Source organism: Anser cygnoides, chromosome 7, assembly GCF_040182565.1.
Source record: "Anser cygnoides isolate HZ-2024a breed goose chromosome 7, Taihu_goose_T2T_genome, whole genome shotgun sequence".
NCBI classification, from domain to species: Eukaryota; Metazoa; Chordata; class Aves; order Anseriformes; family Anatidae; genus Anser; species Anser cygnoides.
In genome coordinates, this window is record NC_089879.1 from 36,797,562 (window position 1) to 36,822,167 (window position 24,606).

At 42.2% G+C, this 24,606-nt stretch overlaps 1 protein-coding gene across 2 annotated transcripts; it reads left to right on the forward strand.

Annotated features, from left to right (window-relative positions):
- The first annotated feature begins 1,274 nt into the window (after positions 1-1,274).
- Positions 1,275-24,016, forward strand: DUSP29 (dual specificity phosphatase 29). 2 transcript variants are annotated; one of them, XM_048060258.2, is made up of 5 exons: positions 1,358-1,407; positions 2,678-2,775; positions 8,785-8,998; positions 18,803-19,023; positions 23,525-24,016. In XM_048060258.2, the coding sequence occupies exons 3-5, from the start codon at positions 8,814-8,816 to the stop codon at positions 23,770-23,772; spliced, it is 654 nt and encodes a 217-aa protein (XP_047916215.1). In that variant the 5' UTR covers positions 1,358-1,407; positions 2,678-2,775; positions 8,785-8,813; the 3' UTR covers positions 23,773-24,016. The 2 variants fall into 2 exon arrangements, with proteins under 2 accessions (XP_047916214.1, XP_047916215.1); XM_048060257.2 differs by lacking the exon at positions 2,678-2,775 and having other exon boundaries at positions 1,275-1,407.
- Positions 24,017-24,606: the final 590 nt, after the last annotated feature.

Below are 24,606 nucleotides of genomic sequence, written 5' to 3' on the forward strand. Positions count from 1 at the left end.
TGGTCCCAAAAATAGCACACTTCCAGGAGGTGAATGATCCCTCCCTACACATTCTCGGGACCCCACAGAGAGGGGGCACAAGGGCCTGCATTGTTTTGACAGCCAGGCAGACAAACAAACACTTCTGTTTCAGCATAATATTCCCGGCACTCAAAATGCCCGCCTGAAAAAGCGATACCACAACACACTGTCATGCCATCGATCTGACATCAGAAGACAACCTGGCAGAGCAACTGCCTGAGAGAAGCGAGAGACCACTGCCTGTCCCGCGCCCACAGAGCCCGGATCCCACACCTTACATAGCCTCTTCTTGCCAGCACTGCCCTTCTGCCATATCGCTTTACCCATATTCCCCCATACTGGGTCACCTACAGGGATAAAAATAAAACAACCAGTGCTAGTTTCTGTTATATAGGGTCTGTATCCCCTCCTCCGCCAAGTTTCCCTGTTATCCGTACAGAATTAATTTGCACAACAACCTTCTGAGGTAACTTAGAAGGCACAGCGGGTTTCTAACATCTACGCTCTTTCGCATTTTAAGAGTGACTATCTGAATAATTGGCAGGGAGGAGCTTGGCTGCTCTGAAATACAGAAAGCTGGCTGGAGTGCTGCTGTTAGCATGAAACAGCAGCAAAACCAATGCCCAGAACTTGAACTGAAACTGTTTGTTATTCCTTCACATCTGTACTGCAGTATTAGCCACAGGCCATGACCAAGTCTGGGCCTGCTCCTTCTGGAACCGACTTCCAGCTTCTAAACATGGGGCGGAGGGGAGACAGAGGGGGCTGGGAAGATGTGCACTAACATTACAAATAACCAAGAAACTGAAACATAAGTCCCACTGAAACTTCATGGCACCTACCTTGAGACCCGGGTACTTTTGAAAAAACACTTGGGCAACCTGAACCTTTGGTCAGACACAGGTAGCACCATAGGGGAAGGTGGCTGTCTGGTGGTACACACGCAGGAGATAAAGATCTTTGCACACAGGTGCCATCCTACTGCTGTGCCAACACCAAATCATTCCTGTATAGCACAGCAGAAAGCAGCAGTGAAATGCTCCTACTACACATGCAGTGGTAAACTTAGCATTGGGCTTGACAAGGAGACAAGACAATAAAAAGATGGCTTTTGTTTTATTGTAGTCAACCCACAGACACCCCATTACCTTAGTCACACTGAGGCTAGGTAACTAAATTGCCAGGTTTAATGTTTCAGGTCACATCAGGGAATACTTTTACAAGCAGATGTAAAGATCGTCCTTTGGAGTGGGTAGCACTCAAGGTCAGAGTCAGCAAATCCTACTCTAAAAATAGGCTCCAGTTTCAAAGTCGGTAAGGCTTCTTTTGTCGTCCTGCCACACTTCACAGAGCCCAGCCACCTAGAGCACCTGCCCAAGCTCACAGGTAAGCCTGATCAATACAAGTTTTCTGATGTTTTTCTTGTGCTCCTTTGCTTCCTATTATAATCTAGTTTGGTAAACCAGGGAAACGACTGAGAGCTGGCAAACTTTCCAAGGCAGCTGTATTTCCAAGGGTGTTGCAGAGAAAAAAGCTTAAAACCATTACAGAATCAAAAAGGCTCAGAAAGTAGAATTTATTATTTTAAAAATAAAGTGGCCCTATTACAGAAATTTAATATATAAAATCGGAAATGAGGTTCTAAAACTGTATTCATATTAGAGGGAGAATTTCAATTATAATTTTAAAAGATGGTTCTCAAAATGCAGTTTTCCAAGCATTTTGTGACATCCATCCCAGAATGTTTTTTCTTTGATAATCCCTCCACCCTCCCAGTTAAATCTAACTTTTCCAATTCAATTACAATTCTCTCAGATGACACTGTGTTTAAGTTTCTTTGGGCACTCCCAAAAATATTTAACAAAATCTCAGCTTCATCTGTTTTAAATTAACCAGTTCAGGCAACAAAGAATGAGAGCAAAAGTAAGTTTTTCAAGAGTCATCAGTGACTTAGAAATTCATTGAAATAACTGGTAGTTTTGAATATTCACAGCAAGAGGCTTTGGGAAATAATTACACATAGGCTATGAGTCTTCTACTTTTAAAACTGTTTAAAGACAAATGTATTGCAAGAACTATTTTACAGTCCCTGAATGCTTCAAGCATAAAAATGATGGGGTAAAATAAAGAAACTGAAGTAAATGACAGCTTTTTGTCAGGACTGGGATAGGAACATAGGATTGTGTAATTCTTTACTTAAATATATTGCAGGTACCCCAGTATTTCCAGTTTTTTATGTGCAGCACTTTGCTTCATTCTTTTGGGGCTCTTTTTAGAGAAAGATTCTTTTGTAAAGACTTGCTCCTCCTCCCTTCCAAGAAATATTTGTACAAAATTAATATTTTTTTTGGTCTAGTGTTAGAAAAAAAACATCCAAAGAACTTTTGCTTTACTGTATCTCATTCCTCTGAGGCACAACAAGCGTCAGGTTTACACAGGAAAGCACACATCTCTTAGTGGCTATTGCTAGCCTGTGGAGCCTGAGCAAAATGTCATAGGGGTGGCATAACAGGGAGCACCACCTTCAAATTCATCTACTTAAACCATCCAACAAAGCAGGCTTTTGTTACTGCAGCTCACCAGCTCTCAGCTCAGCTGATGCACTTCAAGTCATGAAAAACTTAGAAACCAAAGCACTGTTTATATTCCTCCCAAGTGTAAACACTGCACTCCAGACAGCAAGCACATTGACTTCTGCAAGGAGAACTTTCCAGTGCATAAAACAACTCTCTGCTTAGTCATACTCAAAAAAGGGTAAGTACTTTTTTTGTCCTGAAAGAAAGTATGTAGCTTGCATGCTGGCTAGAAGGGAAAGAAAAAAAACTTTTCTTAAGAATTCAGGAACTCACTTGATAGAATCCCTCTTGCTATTTCTGGAGACCCTCAGTCATTAGAGCTGATTTTTGTCTCCCTTTAGCACTGAGAAAGTGCTTACATGGAGAAAGGTTAGTAAATTAGATTCAAGTCTTTTGTGCATCTTTCTGAAAGCATATGAGAACTTGTATTCTTCATCCTTACGTCCTGTCAGGTACTTCCCTCTCTTGCACACCATTGTTACAGATGCTTTCTGTCCAAGATCTTATCTTAGGTGGCTATTAAACTGAAAAAATAAGTAAATAAAAATACAAGCATTATTTCTGCAGTTGTCTGCAAAACTCAGGTATGGAACCCTGGAAGACAGATGTTCCCTGATTTCAGTGTCCTCTGATTTTAGCACAGCTAAATTCCTCCTACTAAATAAAAACATTCAAATGTCAGCTTCCCATACAACATCAAAACAGAAAACTGCAAACATTTTTCAATAACAAGCACCTCACGCACAAAAATAATTTCTTAACCGTAATTACAGGGTGTATTTTTTCCTCCTCATTTTACTGTTCATCTTTCAAGTTTAATGCTCATGGGAAAAGATAAATTCGATCCTTCAGGTGTTTGCAGGATGCTGAAGACCTTTCATTCCCAGCTAAACCAGCAGATTTTGCAATTGTTTGATATTTTCACAGAGAAGTACCTTTTAGTCAATGCTTATTAGATAAAAAGCATCTGAGTACAAAACTAAAGCTAGTACACACTTGTATGCACCAAATTAGATTTAATAAAGCCAGCACCAAAAAAGCCCCACTGGCAAAGGTGACTGATGTTAATATGGGCTGGGAAAGCTCCCAAGAGCAGGAAACATGGGTGGTAAAGAACGTAAAATATTCTGCTATATAAATATGGACTGAAATAGGCGTTGAGGCAGGGAAGTCCTGTGGTCAACGTCAGGCAGTCCAGAACAGCTAATAGCATTACAGTTGTTCCTTCTGAAGGAAAGAAGAAAAATCACCTTCTGTCTCCATTTTTCTTCCCACCATTTGTTTAGCCCGTATCATTGCACACTTGTACAGCACACCACCACCACTGGGCTCTGACCTTACTGGCGATATACAGCCTGCCTCAGGCACACAAACACAGCCCTACATTGGCAGCCAGGGTACACATGCTTGGGGTGACTGCAGCTACGCAGAGGAACTCCTCCTGGGTCAGGGCTGGAGGCAGGAAAGGGGAGAGGGTGCATAGGTCCTTGCAAAGGACAAAGAAATACAGTCCTTTACTCTGCACCTCCGCTTTTTGTTTTTCTTTTTAAATTTCTACAGCTGACTTGGATCTTAACTCCCAGGCATGAATCTTGCCAAATTGTTTGGCATCTATAATATACAAGACCTGCACAGCACAAAGAGCCAAAAATATTCAGAAACATAGTATTTTGTGATGCAGATAATGACTTATAGTTTTCAGTCTCAAAGTACTCAGAAACTTCCACCACATCTGGAAAACCAGCATTAGAAACGTACACGCCATCACTGCAGCTCTGACGTTCACATCTAAATATGAGCCTCGATTCCTGCCCCACATCTGTGGGATTACTGAACCGTAGGGCTTGTGGCTGCTGCCTCCATAAGTATTAGCTAACCCCCTGCAGCTCTGGGGTGGCAGGGCACGTCCCTCCTGTTGTACACATCTGAAAAATGGCCCTTACATCCTGCACCTTCCCAAGGCTTTCCTGGGAACATCTGAGTAGTTCAAGGGACCAAGAACAAGGTGCAGAAAGGAAACCTTTAATGGCCGTATCACTGCTCCAGCCACTAGACTGTGTTCCCTCTGTGAATTAAACAGCAGACAGACTGGCAGGTTTTCTTTTCCCCTTCCTTACGCTTGCTCTACTCCCTCCCCGTTTTGTTAAAAATAAAATAAGCTAAAAAGCACTATAAACAATTCCATTTGGCAGCTGTAGAGTGGATAGCGAACATAAAGAAGAGATTCCTTTGCTTTGCCTAATGCATGCTGCTTATCCAAATTAGCCACACAATTACTTCTATCAATGCAAAAATAGTTTAATGTTTTTTTCTAGTGCACAGCACTCGAGAATGACTTAAAATGCAGAGTAATTTGCCACAGTGTATGTCCTGAAGTGGCTCGCTAATGAAAAGAGGATTAACTCTCCATTATTCTGAATTACCATTTTGTGAAATCACTAACAATATTTTCATTTATATACGCATAACCCAAGGGGGAAAAATATTCCAGCCATCCAAGTGATTAACAAATAAAATTCATTAGATAACATGCACTTCGGTCTTATTTATGAAGAGAAAGATTAGGGTATAAAAATGCAGATGACTGAATTTTTATAATCCTTGTTCTGATAATACACTTAAGTCCATGACAGCATAATTGGTGAGCACCAGCAGTTCAGCATTATATTTGCATGCTGGATTGAGAAGCAGAACCTGCAAAATGAGGCAGGCAAATTGTGCCAGCTCTAGAAGTGTGCCCTGGTCCCACCGAGGCGTCCCCGGCATGCAGCTGGTGACTGGCCACTGCAGGCGCAGCAGCAAAGGGCAGCTCACGTGGCCTAGCCTTGGTTGGCACAGCAGAAAGCAAGAGAGGAGCTGTGGCTTGGTCACAGGGGAAGGATAGGATGGGGACACACAGGCTGCATAGCTTTCTGAGGAGGAGAACCTCACTAGGACAACAGCTCCTGCCACCTGACTCCCTGTGCTGGAGCAGCACCTCCAGGAGCAAGCAGGGTGCACTGTCCCTTACAGAATGGGCACAAGGACCAGCCCTACCCCAGATAGCTTTCACATCCAAGGTTACATCCCCCAAAACAAGGCGGCACCATTCTGGCCCAGAAGGAGCAGCAGCAGCGGTGGCAGGCTGCCCCAGGGTACCTGCACAGAGGTAACCCCACATGCCACCCAGCTGCACCGGCCTAATGCCCTGCAGGGGACAGCCTCCCACCCCACAGGTCTGAAAAACACATCTGAGGCTTCACTGTCAGGGCTTGTCTTAGGCCAAGTCACCTGTATATCCACAACAGCAATAAGGACAAGCACCAAAAAAATCCAGTCAATTTTCTTCTTCCTAGTCCAAGCAGGCTGGCCAAGGGAACGGCCTTCCCTCAGCTCTGTTCAGTGTGTGCAGGGCAGTCAGTGAGAGATGAGGTGAGATATCTGGTTCCTGCATAGAAACAAACCTCTCTGTCTTCTTCCCCACCCAAATACTTCATGGGAATTAATTCCAGAGCTCAGGTAGCTCACCAGCCCCTTTCTCCCCCTCCTCCTAGTCAAACTCTGTTACTTAGTCTAGAGTCAATCCCAAATACATCTTTTATTAGAGGAATTTCAACTGATGCTTGCTTGTGCTCTAAATCAATTTAAAAATCCCTGCAGTAGATAACATTGGCAAGGAATAAAAAACAAAGTTCAAGGAGCATATGGCTTCCCAGGACAGAGAGAGGAGTACTTCTCATAGGTCTAACGTTTAGAGAACTAACCAAGCTTCAGACTAAAATGGTGTTACAGTACCACAAACGATCGTTTGCAGATGTAGTTGTCCTGTTTTGAGGTCTGCAGTCTCAGAGCAGGACTGCTGCTGTAACAGACCCATGTGCTGTGGCTACCAAACATAACTACTGATTTCATTTCTCTCTCTTCCTCCCCTCCCCTTTTACAGAGCCATGAATAAACGCTCAGTCAGTCCCTCGGCATCAAGGCTCTCACGCGAAGATAATTCCTTACTAGACAAATAGTCTCTCTTATCAAGTTCTAGATAACAGCCTGTTCACTTTCAAAGTCAGACAGCGTTAGATTTGTATCTCTGACAGTCCAGCATTATTTACTTTGTTGGGTCTGCATGTAGAGTTAACATAACCCTGAAAGGAAAAGGGCACTTCTAGGGAATAGCTACCGGAGGCCCAGAAATGGGACTTCGCGTTACTCACAGGCACATAAGACTGAGCACAAGGCAAGTTTGCTAAAAACAAATTCTCAGAGCCCCTTATGCATCTCAGAGGACCACTTAGATAAACATCATCATGTTTTAGGAAGCTTGGCTGAAAGATAGATTCCCTTGCCAGTGAAAGCAAGCCAATTTTTGAACAAAGGTGTATACGTGCCAAACAAAAACTGACTCCACAATCTTGTCTAGCTTTGGAGTGCGAAACCAGGCATTGCTTGGCTTTTTCAAGTCCTACAGAGAAACAGAACATGACAGGCACAAAAGAGCCCAAGCCAACGAACCGACCCCTCTGGGTATGCAGGATGTCAGAGAAAAAGGGTCATCCTGCTTGCAGGAGAGCTCTGTAACTACCCAGATTTTTGTCATGAAAAGGCCACAAATGTCACCAGTTGCCAACAAAAACAAAATGTGGGAGTCACTACTCTCTCCCTGCAATTTTTTCCTCAAGTAATCAAAAACCTAAAAATGAACAGAATTCGAAAAAACCCTGACCTAAAGGCACCCAACACATCACGTGGGGATGCCAGCTGCCGTGTCTGTCAGGACAGGGCAGTGCCATGCCTGAGCCCATGAGTGCAGCACTGCACTGCTGCAGCTGTACTGCACACGCAGCTGGCACGGTTGCTGCTGGTGCAAGGGTTCCCATGTCACACACACTTCACTGGTTCCACCCAAGGTCCTTCAGCTGCACAGGACAAGGAAAGTTAAACACAGATTTAAAAAAAGAAAAATCACACAGCAAAGTAACAAAATCTGTTCAAGGGACAAAAATGTTCTCATAAACCTATGTTCCCTGCCACATCCTATGGCAGTGTCTTCGTAACAGCAGGGATGGGGAAGGTCCTGTGACTCAAGACAGTCAGTGGTCATCACATAGACAAGCCTTTAGCTTCACCCACCAGCTCCAGGCTGCTCTGTGAGCTCCCACTGCTCATAGTGTCAGTGCCCACTTCCTTAGTGAGGCACAGCCCTGAAGGGAAGCAGCGAGGATGAAGACCACGTAACTGGGGTACAACTAATGAGCCAGCAACTGAGGGATGCCAACCATATAAGGGAACACTAAATCAGGATGGCAGCTGAGGAAATCACAGCAGGCAGAAGAAAATCTGGAGCTTGAAGAGGTGCAAAAAGCTGACACCAAAACATTCAATACTAGCAGATAAATTTGACACACGATAGCATGTCCAAGAAACATGTTGTTCTACGCAATGTTAATGATACTCTGATTTTAGCTACAAGTTAACATCACACCATTGTTCCCTTCTATACTACATGCTTATCAGTGCTCCTCCTACCACTCGGTGTGTGTGCATCTACATTTAAAAAATGAAAATAAAAATAGTAAGCCTGAAAGCCTGGAAAGAAGGAGGTTCTTGCTCCTTAGCAAGAGCCCACCCTGCTAAACAATATTTTGTCAGTCAGTAGGAAGGGAATTGATGCTAAAAAGCAAACTCTTGTTCCCGGAAATAGCCTGCGTGGTTCATTGTGCAGGTCTGCAGTAAGATCTTGAATGTACAGAAGTGGTGCACTCAGCACTGACCTGAATGGGCATGCTCGATCTCACTGGGTTGCTGAAAATCACGTACAGGAGAAGCCTTTAGGAGACCTGCACTTAATGATAAGACCACATCTTACATTTCCTCCATTGAGTTCTATGAGCTACTCCAGACTCCTTGGATCAGGCTGCTACACCTGCCAAATTCTTACCAGTGGATTTTCCAAGAAACAAATTCCCAGTGGCAATCAAACTTTGGCAGTCACTTCGCCTTTGCTTTTGTTCCTGTTGCTGGTGAGCTCACACAAAGCATTCCTCACCTGGTTCAGGGGAGGCAGAAATCCAGGTGACAGTTCACGTCTGCCACTCAGCAGGTACATCCACCTCACACCCGGCCAGCGCAGCTCCCAGTGCCCCATAACCAGAGCAGAACTCGCTGGCTTTGTGCTTCCTCACCTTAACGTTCTGTTTTGGTTGCATTCCAGCTTCCTGCACGGCCTGAGCACACCACGCCATGGACAAAACGCCATCAGCAGGTTTGAACACTGGGAAGAAAAACGCATACATGGCAATCAAAGTAGATCCCGATGAGGATTACTGTACCCCAGGTGCATTTGAATTGGAGCGACTCTTCTGGAAAGGATGCCCGAAGTACACTCATGTCAATGAAGTCTGGCCCAACCTCTACATAGGAGATGAGTAAGTGCCCACTATCTCTGCATAGATGATGAGTAAGCATACATAGTAAATCTCCTCTACATAGGAGATGAGTAAGCTGTACTAGGTACAGCTCACAATCAGAGCAAGGTGTTTCTCTCCTCCTCCCTATTAGGTAGTATTGAGCGGTGACAGCCTGTTTTGGTGAGCTACTGACAGATACCAGAGCTCAGAGCACTCGGTGTGCCACGGCCCTCACAGAACATGCGCACACGGTTTGGGTTGCTGCTGCTCCAAGGAAGCACTGGTTGAATGCAGAGGGGTCTGCTGTTAAACACCGAGCAACACAGCAGTCACGGCAGTAGCACAGCCTGCAGAGGTTGAAGCTAGTCACTTCCATCTTTACACCACCCATTTTTAAATCATTCATTTCAAACGGTTATTTGTCATTTATCTCCGAGTGAAAGTCCTTCCACAGTTACACTGACTGAAGGGCACTTTCTAGCTCTGTTGTACCATATCTTTGTGCCATAGCCTAGGTTGGTTTGAACCCAACATGTAATTCTTGAAAAGTGACTGAAAAGACAGCTGAACTTGCGGTGGTATTTCTGTGCTTCCAAGCCTATGCCTGCATACATGGAGTACTCTGCATTTCCAAATTGCTCAAGAGATTAAAACAAATGGTACCCTGCTGAAAGGCAAAGCTGCAGAGATGCATCTCACTGATCAGACCAAATGTGATTTGGAAAAAAAACAAACAAACAAAAAAAAAACAAAAAACAAGCCTGCAAAACAGACTTGGCTCTGCTGAACACAGGACTAAGCTGAAACAGGCTATTCTGACATGCAGAGCCAATTGACACAGCAGACCGGCCATCAGAAAATCCCCCAACCCAAACCCTCAGCAGAGCAAGAGAGCCTTTCTTACCCTTTAGGCATTATTGGTACACTTCCATTTTCTTCTACACCCTTCTCTAACATGACATTTACTTTACACCACCATTCTAAGGCACAAGCAGGAGCCCCACTGACTCCAAAGCTCTCAATAATTTTTTTAAAAGGTCCTAAAATTCATCTGTTACCAGCTTATAAAAGAAGAAAGATGCACAGCTTTGGAAGTTATGAGGCTCCTAATATCATTGACCAATTACTTTTGTGGTGCCAGAGGCAACAGAGAGACACACTGGAGATCCGGGCTTTAACCAAGCAGGGGCAGCCACTGGGTGTGTGTGTGGGGGGGGGGGGGGGGGGGGGAGATTGTCTGCTCAAGAACAAGAGAAAATAGGTTTGAGCTGTTTTCTCCCCATCCTATTCTGCCCTTTTGTTAGATATTTCTAGATATTTCTAGTTCAAGATTCAGCAAAAAGCAACAGCTTCTTCTGGCATTCATTTCCTACTTCCCTGTTCAAAGTCACCAGAACTATTCTGAATGACGTGGTTAGGATAATTTCCCTCTTACCCCTGTGATAAAGCTCCAACTTTGCCCTCTGAGCAAAGGATCCCAACGAGACAACGGGTCTTTGGCCAGCCATAGTTTCTAAACCCAGGACACTCTCCCAATGACTGTCTTTCCTGTCATTGTTCCTGTCACGGTGGCTTGTTACACCTTGCAGTTGAGTAACTGCTAAGAGCTATGACTGAATAAAATGCACACTTCCACTTAGTACAAACTAAGCAGAGATATAGAAAAACAAGCTTCTCAAGAGATATTTACAGCTACACCCATTTAAGCCGGGCAGCTGTTTATTTCTGCAGGGGACAGGTCTTGAGTCAGGAGGAAAAGCAGTGGTGCTTCAAGGGGAAACAGGTCCCCCATGTGACCAGGAAAAATGAGAAAGCCAACAGGGAAGGAAAAAGAAGCAGGGAATGGTTTTGTGCAGGGGGTGAACAGAAGTAAAGCTGCACCAGAAAATGGGTCTCCCAACAAGAGGATGACTATCATCAGGCAGCTGAGGGCAAGCTTGACAGGTAGCACCAGAAAATTCAAGATGAGAACTGGTCTGCAGGCAAGATGCAGGTTTCGTTACCAGAACAGGCACTTGATCTGAAGCAGGCAAGGTCCGGGAACCTCTAATATTTTTCCTCAGCCAGCTCCACATCTTACCTCTGACCAACGGCTTCCTCCTCAGTGTGTCAGGGGGGTTTGTAATGTTTTATTTTAAGATCTTACTGTAGCCCTGGTCACCGAAGAGCTGCCATGGAGACATGAACAGATGTTGGGTGTATTTGCATCCTTAGCCATGCTAAATTAAGGTTGATCTTAAAAGAATTCAGTGGAGCTCATCAACAAAATCAAGTGAACACACACATGCAGAGTTTATCTTCAGAGCCTTCACATCTGTGCTTCATTCCTGCCTCCTGCATTTACAAGGTTAACATGACTTGTGACTGCTTATGGAAATGCTAATTAATTACCCTGACTACGTAACCACATCTTCCATCTAATGCAATACAGGCTATCAAGGAGCCCTGTGAGGCCACTCAATCCCTTTGTTACAAGGCTTCACTGCAGATGTTGCCCAGAGGCAATGAAATCTCCATGAGCCTGTCAGGCCCAGAATAATCAAAGCCTCAAAATATAACATGCTGTGTTCAGCTCCAATTGAAATTTTCCTCCAGCAAGTTCCAAGGACTTTTAAAAGACCAGACACTGGAACTTGTAGGAGACAGCCCAGTGATAGGAATAAAGACTGCTTTGCCAAGATTTTGATTCATCTGCTACCAGGATTAGTGCCTGCCTTTGTCCTCCTCACATCCTGAAGCCTTCTAAAGAAATAGAAAAGCAGCTTTGTCTTGCTTCCTTCTCTCACCGGTCACCAGGTTACTTGCATGGGCAGTTTTACTGGCTAATCCCAAACCTGCCTGGTTCACTGCAATTGCATGGAAAATCTCTGCCAGACACACAGCTTGTCGTTTCTTCTTTGTGGCTTGACAGTGATTGCCTTGTTGCTCAACACAATGTTTATGATTCCACATTCCTGAGTTTCACTGAATATTTTAACTGAAGACAAAGAGCTCCTAACATTTTTATTTCCTCTTAGCCTTCTTCTACCTCTCATTAGGATTTAAGACAATTTCAAGTCTTACTGTGCTCTCAAACTACTCCCACAGGAAAGGAAATATTCTGGAGACTAATTCCTTACAGCTTAAAAACAAAAACCAGACTTCTGGATAGGCACCTGAACTGAGCTTGCACTTCAAGACAGTGAAGGTCTATGTTTGTTCCTGTAGAGCCCCAGGAGTTACAGTTTTGAGAACTAACTCACGTAAGGTTCAACAAAGCATGCATGTAGCTCACACCTACAGATCAGAGCCTATGATAATTAAAATATATAACTTTAAATACGTTCTTGACTCTCCCCTTTCCCTTCTCCAGAAAACAATACAATATGTTTCTTTCCAAGTGACTAAGTAGAAAGACAATTTATGTTAATCTACAAGAAAACAGATGGTACTCACTCAGGGCAACAAACAGTTACCTCCCACTGGTTAGCATTATGAACTCCTAGGACTTATATGAGTATTAATCATAGAAAAATAGGAGAGCATGTAGATTTAGATAGAACAACACTCATGAGGACATAGTTTCAACTCTGTTAGTATGAGAATCTGCCAACTGTAACAGCAGTTTAACAATCCAGAAAATCAGATCTGTAACACTGGACAATAAACTTCGTAAAACACCATTTCCAAGACAAGTAACACTTGTCATCCAGCCTTCCCCAGACAATGTCCCAGTCTACTGATGATTTCTAACACTTGATGAGGCACACAAGTGACTGAAGTTGGGACCGCGAACTGGCTACATCAAGTGTGTTTGATGTCTTTGCTATATAGACAGCTGAAAGGAATTTCCTTTATATATGTTGTATCACTTGCAAAAATGCATGCATACACACACACAAGAAAAAAATCCACCATTTGGGGCTAGAGGAAAATTGGCTGCTAAATCTTTTCCTACTACAAGTTATAAAGATCTTTTTCAGTACTTTCAGTGGTACCAAAAAATTCTTCTAATTCACACTGAACAGGAGGTATCCACAGAAATGGAGCAACACCTCAGAAGGAAAAGGGGATACAATGCTACACTATCACTAGACTCCCTCAGTGCTACAGGAAATTGGGTCAGTATTATTGGAAATTCTCTACATCTCTCCTCAGGAGGGAGAGCTGCCAGATTTTCTTAAGAAAGTGTCAGTATTGCCTATATTCAGGATGCTTCTTTCTGACACTGACCATCTGGTAAGTTACCATCCTGCATTACGCTTCCCTTCAGTGTTTAAGAAAATGGAAAAGTTTGAGAACAACAATTCCTCTTCTAGTAATGTGTTGCCTCAGATTTCCTTGTGTTTTGTCAATCTGGGTCACATCTATCTGTGGGCTTTAAGAGCCTATGCTGAAACATGCTTACATTGCTCAACCTTTGCACCAAGTTTAAGAGACTTGGCTCTACTTAGAGCTTATAAACGTACCAGTTGTCTAGTCAGCCAGTACCAGCTATGAAGAGCCGACTTTCCCGTGGAGGGAGCTGCTTTGCTCACTTTCCTCGTGAGAAATCTCACAGAATTCCTTCCCTTCTTTTAGATGCGCTTGGATTTTTATCATAAGCCACCTTCTCTTCCCTTTGTTAACTGCTGTTAAGATACTTAATGTGAAGGTGCAGGCTGTGGCCCTTGCAAGTTTTTTTTCCCTCTCTTCCAAATCCCATTGGTTTGGGCACCTTCCTGACAGAAGTAGCTGGACTAAAGCTTGTTCATGGCAGTATTCTGAAAAGAGAAAAAAGAGAATTGATACACTGGAGATGGCAAATTTAAAGGAAGGATTCTCTTTTACATTATAGCTACTTTACTTATATTGTTGCTTTCAGAAGGCCAAATTTGCTGCAGCACTTGCCTTTTCTTGTACAACTCTAAGCTTTAAAACTGACAGCAGGCACAGTTAAAGTCTTGGGCATGTCCTTTACGTGCCCTTTCACAGCCTAAGAAAGATGGAACCATCTGAAAGCGGATGACATTTTTGTTTGGGTCAGTTGGTCCCTCTGGGTGGTGGTCTGATATCATGAATATATCCCTACATGAAAGTTATTTCACCTCTGATTTTCACCACTTGGGTGGCATTCCCATATCAAAGTACTTCCCCTTGCCTCAGAATTTTCAAAGCATCTTTATGAGTCCATCTGTCCTACAGTAAATGCAGGGTCTGATTCAGCAAAGGACTGAGCTTTTGCTTATCCTGCTTTGCTATACAGAGAGGGACTTATGGGTATGCTTAACTTTTAACATATGTTTATGTGCTCTGAATTGAAGAGCTGATGAGTTTTTACATGGGACCAATCTGCCCAGTTCATCCCTTACTAAAATGAATTATACTGAAATTTTAACTGTTATCTCCCAGCGCCACACTTCACCTCCTCTGTGTAGAAACACACTCAGGGCAGCCACTGGAGACCACAACTGCATCATGTAAGAGGAAATCAAGTGCTAATAGCACAGATGGTGAAGATGTACGAAATGAAAACAATTGAAAGAGTAATCAAATGCTTATGGCTTCACCTACACTGGCAATTATAGCAAACTCCTCTTTACAATGGCTACTTTAAATTCAATCACCATCACAAAAATAGAAATATTAATTGCATTTTATTAGGAAATAGCAGCACTCAAAGTGGGGAAAAAAGCAAATATTGTTAGCTCAACTGTTAGAGTCTGGTATTGAGCCAATTACAAGGGGAAAACTACCTGTGCCACTTTCAGCTGAAAATGAATTAGAAATTGCACAATAAATCCTCCAAAAAGGTACACAATTCATACAACAGTCTCTGCTATCTAACTATCCCATGCTATTAGTCTGGATACTTGCAAATATTGATGCTTGATGTATTCTTTCTGTTCATCTAAAATAATAATGGTTCAAACACCGTAAAAACTGCAAGGAAGATCAAAATTATTCCCCTATTATCCTTGTGATATAACCCGGAGTAGCAGACAAGATGAAACAAACAAAAAAAACCAGGCTTTGGTTAGAATAAGGAGGCAGTGAAGGATACTTCCACAATAGTATCTACACTACAGATTCAGCTGAGGTTGAAAAGCAAGCCAGTCCTACACAGAAAGCTGGAGCTCACTGGGTGGCTAAAGCTGGTCCAAGCAAACATATCAAGGGGCACAGTCACATTTGCATTTTCAGGTGTATGGTCCCCCTTCATGAAAATTAACAGCCTACTTCTAGCTCTCTGCTAACTAGCAGTCAACATGCTGCAGATACAGCATGAACTGTATGATGGCAATGGCAGTCTTAACTCACGCAACGCCTGCCCCACAGCTTTTATTATCAAAATAAAAAGATGGATTACACGGGAGTGAAAAGGCAGATCAGTATGACAAGCAGTGGTTCAACTGGGCAGTTTGCCTAGCTTCTGGGGAAAGGTTTCAGAAGAATTAATAAAGTTTTCAAAAGAATAGCAGAAGCATCTTTTATGAAAACATACTTATCAAGTGTAAGACTCTGGGGATGGAGTGGAAGGAAAAAGCACGTAAGCGCTTCCGAAAATCTTAGTCTTAGTATATGAAGTTTGAAACCAAGCACACTCATTCCTGAAAGAGTAAATATCACTTAAGCTCCCCTCTAAGACACATATTCCAAAGCTCAAGACAGGCATCTCTTGCAATCCTGTGAACACTATTTTATATCGCACAGTAACTGTATCCTAAGCACCAAGAAAAACTGAATATACACTCTCATGTCAAAAACAGTGGAATAAGTATCTCCCCAGGTATCTCCTTGGTAAACTTATAATTTACTTAAAGGAAGAGATTTCAAAGAAGATGATTTAGTTAAGTCTAAGCTCTTACAATGAGCTTTGTACATCAGCATTCAAGGTAGATCTGTTGCTGCTCCTCACTCCCTTTGCAAGCCATGGGCAGCACTGAGTGAGCACAGAGTGTGAGTGAGTGTACAGCCACACTCCAACAGGCCAAGGCAAAGGCCGATCTGAATTCCAATGCAAAATGAACAACTGACTGTCTTTTGTTTAATTAGAAAGAGGAGGAGGATTAATCCCATGCTGGGCCCCAAATTCACAGCATGCAGCTATGTGCAAGGCTGGGTACGGAAGACATGTGACAGAAAGGGAAAAAACAGAAAAGCCTGGGGAACCAGGAAATTTCCTCAAAGCCAGGGCACAACACTAGACCCTGACCTAAAAAGCATTGGCATTTTAAGCACTGAAAGATTAGGCAGCATAGGAGCAACTGGATGGATATAGGTTTAAGATTTTCATACCGAAACAAATAAATAAGGACCATACACAACCAGCCCAATGCATGCTAACCAACTCCAGTTCCCAGGAACTCTGCCAGACTGAGCTGGCTGCTTTTGCAGTTAGTGAAAGACAGTACCTCTTAATTCTGAACTCCTATTAAAACAACGGGGACACTGAACACTTAAAAAAAGATCCTGAGCCATAGAAAAAGACTGTAAGCACACCTGTCAGAAACACATGCATTAGATGCACTCACTAGGACAAAAGGCAGTCTCCTGAGAACCTAATCTAGGAAAAAGGAAAATTGGATTCCAGGTGAATGTAATAGTGTCAAACATTAATATGATTATCATGTGAGCTATTCTTTGACATTATCCTTGCTCAGAGCATCATCATCATTTAATTCAAATGCTTTTTATTAGCCTGAGCAGTGCTTGCAGAAACCAAGTTTGGCAGTATCTATAGTCCATCAAAACGTGCTTCAGTTTTCCACTGACCTTAACTACAATGCAATACTACTTGCTATTCAGCGTGTAGGACTTGCAGTGATTCTAGCTGAACACAGTTTTCATCTGAAAACACCAATCTTTCAATTGTTGGATTCATGCTTTGGGCCAAGTCCAGTGAATGGAAAACTTTACCCTCTATTCCAGGATCACAGAGGCAAAACAAAATAAGACCATTTGGAAGCAGAATTTGTAGTTGACATCAAGCATGTCAATTTGGCCAAAACCCGTGGTTATTCACTACCCCTTTACTCTTTAGACAGTACAACTTTTTAACAGTTTGGGGTTTTATTTTTAGTTTTTTTCTATAAGTATTGGCCATCTTTACAGGCCAACACTTAAATGCCTCTGCTGGCCAAGTATATACAGCACATCTACCTCAAGAAAGAGAATTCTAAGGAGTAAGTCTCCTAAAATGAGGCATAAAAAGAAAAGTCCAAGTCAATCACTGCAACAAGAACACAAAAAGGAGGAGTCAGTACTGTCTAACCTGAGGTGAAGGTAGAAAGTCACAGCACTAGCAGCAAGATATGACTGCCTCTCTGTCCTCTAGAGTCTACTGAACTTAGACAGGGATCACACCACTAACTCAATTTTTATTTACTTTTTAAATCATTGCATGATGGATGTGACATTATTTCATAGTAAAAATGCCAGCAGGGAGCATTCCTGTCCAGAAGGGAATTTCTGCAGCGAGAAGGATCTACTCAGAACAGCCAATTATTATGAGCTTAATTTAAATCAGAAAGAGCATAGGTAAGACCTTCAGCATCTATACCCTAGTTAACTGCTCTAATCACTACATTCTTGACTGCTCAGAGTGGGATTTTGACTTTGACAGAGGGTGGGAAGGTGGAGTCAACTTCAAGCCATTCTGAGCTGTCACCACCAGAGTTATGAAACACAACAGGTAGCTCAGAATGACATCTTGTGTGACAGCAAATACATTTACACATTGAAATGTTCAGGAAACATTCACAGAGAGAGGTACTTTTGGTTGGAAAAAGCTGTTTCACATCACGCACTAATTCATTTATGGCAGCAGTAGTTAGTGAAAATATATTAACAGAATAAAGCCTATAGAATTATTTCTTTCTTTTTTTTGTAAAAAGCAGTAACCTTCCTATGCACTAATGAAACTTGACAGCTTTTCCAGAACAAAACTTTCCAGAATTAAAAGCTTTCTGTAACACAATTGTTCAGACAAATGAATTTTTATGTGCCTGACCACAAATTCTGTACTTTTTGAGGGATTTCAGGCATCTGGCAAGCACTTACAGCAGGTACTGGACACACAAAAACCTAGGATTTTCTCCTCTATCTCACATCCCTTGTCCAGGAGAAGAGAGAACAAAAATACATATGATATTAAGCTAAAAATATTACTTTCAGCTTTCACTGGAGGCTGATAACCAATTTTCTTATCTAGTTCTTTTTGCTTTACATCTCTGGTTTAACCCAACATGACAGTAAAAGGAACCTGATAGGGAGCTGTGACCACAGGAAGGGTGTGGGGTTTTTTTTCTCTCTTTTTTTTTTTTTTCAAGAATAAATGGAGGGGGGGGGGGGAAGCTCAGTAACTTCTTTTAGAGATGAAGAGTTTCTTTTTGAAGAAACTCTTTATCTTACTACTCACATATCACTGACTCTTCCATTAGTTCTGCAATATCAAATGATGGGAGAGAAGGGGAAATCAGCGTTCATGGGTCCTATTTCAAGTTCTGCCACCAATCTGTTTTTTACAACCTTAAATAATTCATTCTATTTCTTTCAGTATCTCAAGTTTCTTCTTGTATAAGATGGATATTAGCCAGTATTCCTGTGTTACAAGGGTGCCAGGAAAATAAATTCATTTTTAAGGTGTTCCCAGGGCCTGGGAAAGATAGTTAAGAACTACAGAGCGGTCATTCTCCATAAATGACAACATCTTAAAATCTTTACAATGGCAAATGGCTGATTTTGAAGAATTACCAGTTTCATTAACACTTAGCACATATCAAATCAGATTTTGTTGTTTTTCCTGGCTTGCTGGATGAGTAAGAAGCTTCTTCATTTACAGGACCGTTTTTGTTTTAACAGGAAAACTGCGTTAGACCGCTATAGCCTTGAGAAGGCAGGCTTCACCCACATCCTCAATGCGGCTCACGGTCAGAAGAATGTGGACACAGGGCCAGAATATTACCATGACATGGCTGTGGAGTACCATGGAGTGGAAGCAGATGATCTCCCCACTTTCAAGCTCAGCCAGTTCTTTTATTCCGCTTCTAAATTCATTGATAATGCACTTCAGGATGAAAGAAGTAAGGAGAGTGCTGAAATTGGTTAAAAACAGGACAGTTTTTACTCCATCTGATTATAAGTGTAGTTCACCACATCCATCTCTGTGGGAGTGAAACAAGTCCAATACAATATCAGAGAGAATTCAAAACCAGTAGAAGGAAACTATTTGGATAGTGATAGCAACTGGACCTTTCTCACTGCAGTGCAGGGTACCAACCCAACCCAAGAGCCCCTACACCAAGCTGCTGGACAAAGTCCACATCACAATTTGCATTAAGGTCTCCTGTCCAACACAGATTTTTTGTTGTTTTGACTCCTTCATAAACAGCTCTGAGACCAACAGACGTTGCATAGGGTCCTTGAATTAGCTGTCTTTTCCTCAAATTAGTGCCTATTGAGAAAGGTTTAATGAAAACAGGCTGCATAGTGGTGATAGTGGAATACAAGTTTTTTGCAAAGATTTCAGGCTGTCACTCCGCAGCTTCACTCCCTACAAGTACAAAACCCACCTTCCTACCTGGCCATCAGCTCTACCCCAAGCTGTAACACAGATTTCTCTCTGCCATCTAGCAAGGAGCTGGAGATGGAAACAGCTCTGACAGCAGAGATCTAGAAACATTTTGTTAAAGCCTTTATTATTTCTCAGCTTGATTATACCAATTCATTATTTGCCAACCTCCAGCAGTGTTCTATCAGAAGGTTTTAAACTGATGTGAAGAGCTACAAGCCTAGGCCTCACATTGGCTTTCAGTATCACTCCTACTCCTCCCCCCCCCAAAATACTTTATCTCAACAGTATATTTTACCAGAAACCAGCAGAGAAACTTAAGACTCCCAGCCAACCTACAAAGACCTTAATACCAGAGAGTCACATATCAAGTTGCTAGTCTCCTGTCAGATCCTGTTCTTGGCTGTTTAGCTTAGCTGTAGCAAGCTACCACCTGGCTTACCCCCAAAAGCCATCCAGGTCTTTACAATTTTAGCCTTTCAGTTAATGCAGTCTACAGCAAAAGTCTCTTCCCTTGCTTAGAAGAAAGTCTTGAAAGCAGTTGTTTTAAAATCAAAGTCCTAATAGAAGAGAAACAGCTCGAGGAGCTTGCTTACTTGTGAAGAAAAAGTACCTGGCATTGCAAAAAGTCTGTCTGAAGCACTGCCTTTGGGAAGGAGTGGATAACTAAAACACACCTGTGTCTAGCCATGGCTGAAAGCCAGAGGTCAGTATCAAACTGGAGTAGCTGAAGTAAGAAACACAGACTTCCTTCCTGTTCCTGTAATACCTTTGTCTGCTGCACTGAGGTACAGAAATAAGCACAAGCAAGGCTGCAAAGTCTAGAAAAAACTTGCATCCCAATACCTATAGGGGCAGGGGAGGACAGGACAGGGGGAAGGTGAACCTTCTTGTTTCAAAACCACATCAAAGAACTGTCCAGCACCAAAACAAAAGATCCAAGTCAAAGAGTAACTGGATTCATTTCTACCAGAAAAAAATCTGCACTTAAGTAGACCTTACCAGCTGCAGTAATTTCTGTAGCTGCGCACTGACTGCCACATCCACACAGTTTTTAAACAATGGGAACAGATAGCATCCTATCTCTGAATGCACATCTGGTCTAGAAGATGTTGTGCATTTCAAGGGCCTAATGAAACAGCTATTTAACTGCAACATCCTGACTGACAGGAAGCATCCAGATTCCTAAATGATATTTTATAGTAAGTAACCAAGTGCCTTTCCCCAGTGGTAATGAAATAGGACTGCAGAACTCAGTATTTGGGGCTAAACACTTCTGATCAGTGGCATAATTACACCCATTACTATGAAGTCATTAGTTACTCTGCATGAGAGTTCAGGAAATGTGAACAGAGAGAAGGGAAAAAAAATGTTTCCACCTTTTGATCAGAACGTGTGAATGAATTTGCTTCATCTGTACACCACACTGCTTGAGGTGTAACCTTCACAGCCAACCGAGTGACCAAATACACTGACTACATGCCTTTACACAACGCTTTCTGCTGAGATGCTCAGTAATCAATATTGTTGAAACAAGCTGTCACACAAATGAAGAAGCCTCTTCTTCTGCAACAGGCCAGAAAACCTGGCAATTTAGATGCTGCCAAAACAGTTCTAATGTGATAACTCTGACTCTAACTTCAAAATTTTTGTCATGGTTAAGAAGCTCCCTCATGAGAGCAGTATTTGCAGACTTTGAGCATGGACAGATGGATGTAAGAAAGATGAAAATAGCTCAGCTAGGAGAGCAAACTTTAGAGGCAAACTCAAACTGTTCACAATCATGCATGCTATCCTTCAGCTGTGCATAAGGATTTCCCAAAACACAGAATTCAGGCCTTAGGACAGCTTAAAATTTTATACCAGGGAGGCTGGTATAAAAGAAAAGGCACTATTTTAAGGAACTTCTAAGTTCCCTTCTATGCTGCAGATTTAGTACTCATTCTCTTGGTGCTTTTGTTCCTCAAAATGTAAAACGGAAAAGAATAGCATTTTCTTTTCATGTAAAGATGTCGTGGCAAAAATTACCTTAGAGATGGATTAAAAAAACAAAAGCAATGTGAGAAGAAAACATGAGATAGATGTAAAGACCTAAAGCATTTTACCAAAGACACCTCAACATTTACCACTCCATCTGGCTCTGGAAAGTAAATGCTACATCTAGACAGATTTTCAAGAAGCACAAGCCCAAGCTAAGAGACAAGAGTAGTTCGGGGACCTGTCACCACTCAGCAGACCTCTGGCTCTACATACTGCTATTTTATGTCCTCCAAGGTGCAACTGAATATAACTGGCCAAAATCAGAGAGACTGCAGGAGGATTCCCTCTTGGGGAAAGACGACTTAGACTGGTCCTTACCATCAAAACTGAAGAGACCACAGAGCAGGACAGAAGGGCTATGGCTTTGCAGAATAGTACCAGCATTTTGCTACGGTAGGCAGTCAGACTTTGAATATACACAAAAAAGCAAGATCTTCATTTTCCTACAACAAATGGCATTTCAGAAAGTTGTATGGCAACTTTTTGCCTTTGTTGATATAATACGAAACTACATTTTCTCCTAGATCCCTTCCTTCCCACACACACAAAAGCAAAGCTTTCCTTGTCCTATCTTGTATTTTATCACCTCAATAGCAACCCATTTACAAGGTAGGAAGCTGTAAATAGAAGCATGAGGGGCCAAACAAATGAGAGTTTTCATCCGTTTCAAATATTTGGAGTAATAATAGAAGGGATTATCATTTTCCAAGAGAGGAAGAAGCACTTCTAGTTATCAGAGAAACTGGAATTTTGCCAAGATGCCTCTAAGACTATCTGCTGGGATTAGGATGCAGACTGTAACCATTAATCCTCTAGTGTTGGCAGTTCTTGATGCATCCATTACACAGCAATGCTACTTGTGCCAACACATCCTCTTGTGCCTGGAAGCAAAGGAGTTAAATTGGCAGGAGTCATGTCTTTGTACCTAACACTTTTCACTAGGCATAACTGACAAACTATTATTGGCCCTGATAGGACTTTTTTTTTTTTTTTTTCCTGTGGCAATTCAGCTTAACAGGGTGTCAGAGCGCTCCAGATCTACTTTTTTCAGCAGTTCAACCCTTTGTGTGACTCCCTGAAGGGCTTTGCATCATTTTGGAAATCTTTTGAAGTGTTTTGAAACCTGTCAGTCAGACATGAACCCACTTACTATTACTCTTCCTCCACACCTCCCTGGACATGGAGAATGCTGCATCCTTACTAGTACCTTAAAACAAGGGCTTTCTGCCACTGGTCCAAAGGTAAATTAAGCAATGTCACAAAACTAAAACATGAACCACATCTATCCAGATACACAAAAAAAAAAATGTTAGCAGAGACTCTGTATTTACTGTATACAAAACAGGCACTGCTTCAAGGAAGTGATTCTATAGAACAATCAGAAGTGGGTGACAAAAATCTTACTGTCATTCCAAATGACAGGGTACAGTTCACTAACCAGAGAAGATCCCAAAAGCAGCTTCTCTGCAGTTTAAGAGATGGTTTCTTTCTGTCCACCTGGTAGTCTATTAAAGTCTCCAGCCTTTCTTGCCTTCTGCCCTCAAAATATTATTACTGAGCCTTAACGAAGCCCTGTCAGCCATATATTACAAATCAAGTACTTGGGCCAATTGATCAAGTGATGTGATCTAGATCTTGAAGGAAAATGGTGTCAGAACAAAAAAAATTTCCAATTCTGTCAGCCCCTAAAGCATTTGTAAACAACTGTTGCAGAGATAAAATCAAAGATACCTGGTTTAGGATTAAAAAGGCAATCTCCAACGTAGACTGCGTTCAGGTACTACAGAAAGCCTCAGTTTCCCCACCTGTAAAAAGATGGACCTTACAAAAATGCTGGTAAGGGTAGTCAACCCCCCAAACGGAACAGAGGCACTACAGAAACCGTCACTGTCAAAAAAAAACAACAACAACAAACAAACAGGAAAAAAAACATGCCATTTTCTTCTCTGCATAATCTCTCTTTGTTTCCGCAGATAAGGTCCTGGTTCACTGTGCTATGGGTCGCAGCCGGTCAGCCACACTGGTCTTAGCTTACCTGATGATTTACAAGAACATGACAGTGGTGGATGCCATTGAGCAAGTATCAAGGCACCGATGCATCTTGCCAAACCGGGGCTTCCTGAAGCAGCTGAGAGAACTGGACATAGCGTTGGCATTGCAGAGGAGGAACACCAAAAACAGCCTACCATCCAGTGATGACGAGACCAGCACCATGATCTAGCATTGCTCCTGGCAGGACTGTGCTACTGGAAAAGAAACTTCATAAAAGGAGGGGAGGAAAAGGTGTAGTTAATCACACAGTCACAAGGATCTTTTGTTATCTGGAAGGAAAAACATCACAGCCATTTCAAATGGTGTCAGGATGGGAAAAGAAGGGAAGCCAAATTTAAAACGCTTGTTCTTAGGATATCCTAGCTTTAACAGTTCCTCATGACATCAACAAATAAAATCTTCTCTGTAAAGGCTTTGCAGCACAAAAGCAGATACAATGTAAACAAAACCCTATTCTGAATACCCCCAAAAATCCTGATCCTAGTCCAAGCACATGACCTTTAAAAGAGAGGAACTAGCCATTCCTGAAGAGCTTTTGCAGGAAAAATGCTGAAATAGTTGCAGCACAGATGAAGTGTTCAGTCCCAGAGTCCTGAAGGATTTCCCAGGAGTTTGCCTTTTTACATTGTTTCCAGGCATCCCCATTTCTTCACATAATCCAGGGCAGCACAGTGTTTAGAGAGCCTCCAGATGATGATCAGCTATCCAGTCTTCACAACAGACTTAACAGCACAACATGCAAGCTAGAAACAAAGCAAGATCCTTCAAAAGATCAGATGCATAAGCAGATACAATGGGTAACAATTCAAGGAGATATACAAGCATGACATTTTAGCAGTTTCAGTTTTGTTTCTCCTAAATACTTCAAATGCCTGAATTTTAAAGAAATCCTACACATACATTATCCAAATCAATTTACTAGGCCACACACACACAAAAAAAAAAAACACCACCCTATCTCAGTAACCTAACAAAAGAGAAAGCTGCTGCTGTGCTTCCAGAC

Bases quoted from the DNA above. Each gene is read 5' to 3' on its own strand.
- DUSP29 (XM_048060257.2), top strand. From the start codon at position 8,814: ATGGACAAAACGCCATCAGCAGGTTTGAACACTGGGAAGAAAAACGCA. The intron at 8,999-18,802 runs GTAAGTGCCCAC...TTGTTTTAACAG, and splicing joins AACCTCTACATAGGAGATGA to GAAAACTGCGTTAGACCGCT. The intron at 19,024-23,524 runs GTAAGGAGAGTG...TTGTTTCCGCAG, and splicing joins TGCACTTCAGGATGAAAGAA to ATAAGGTCCTGGTTCACTGT.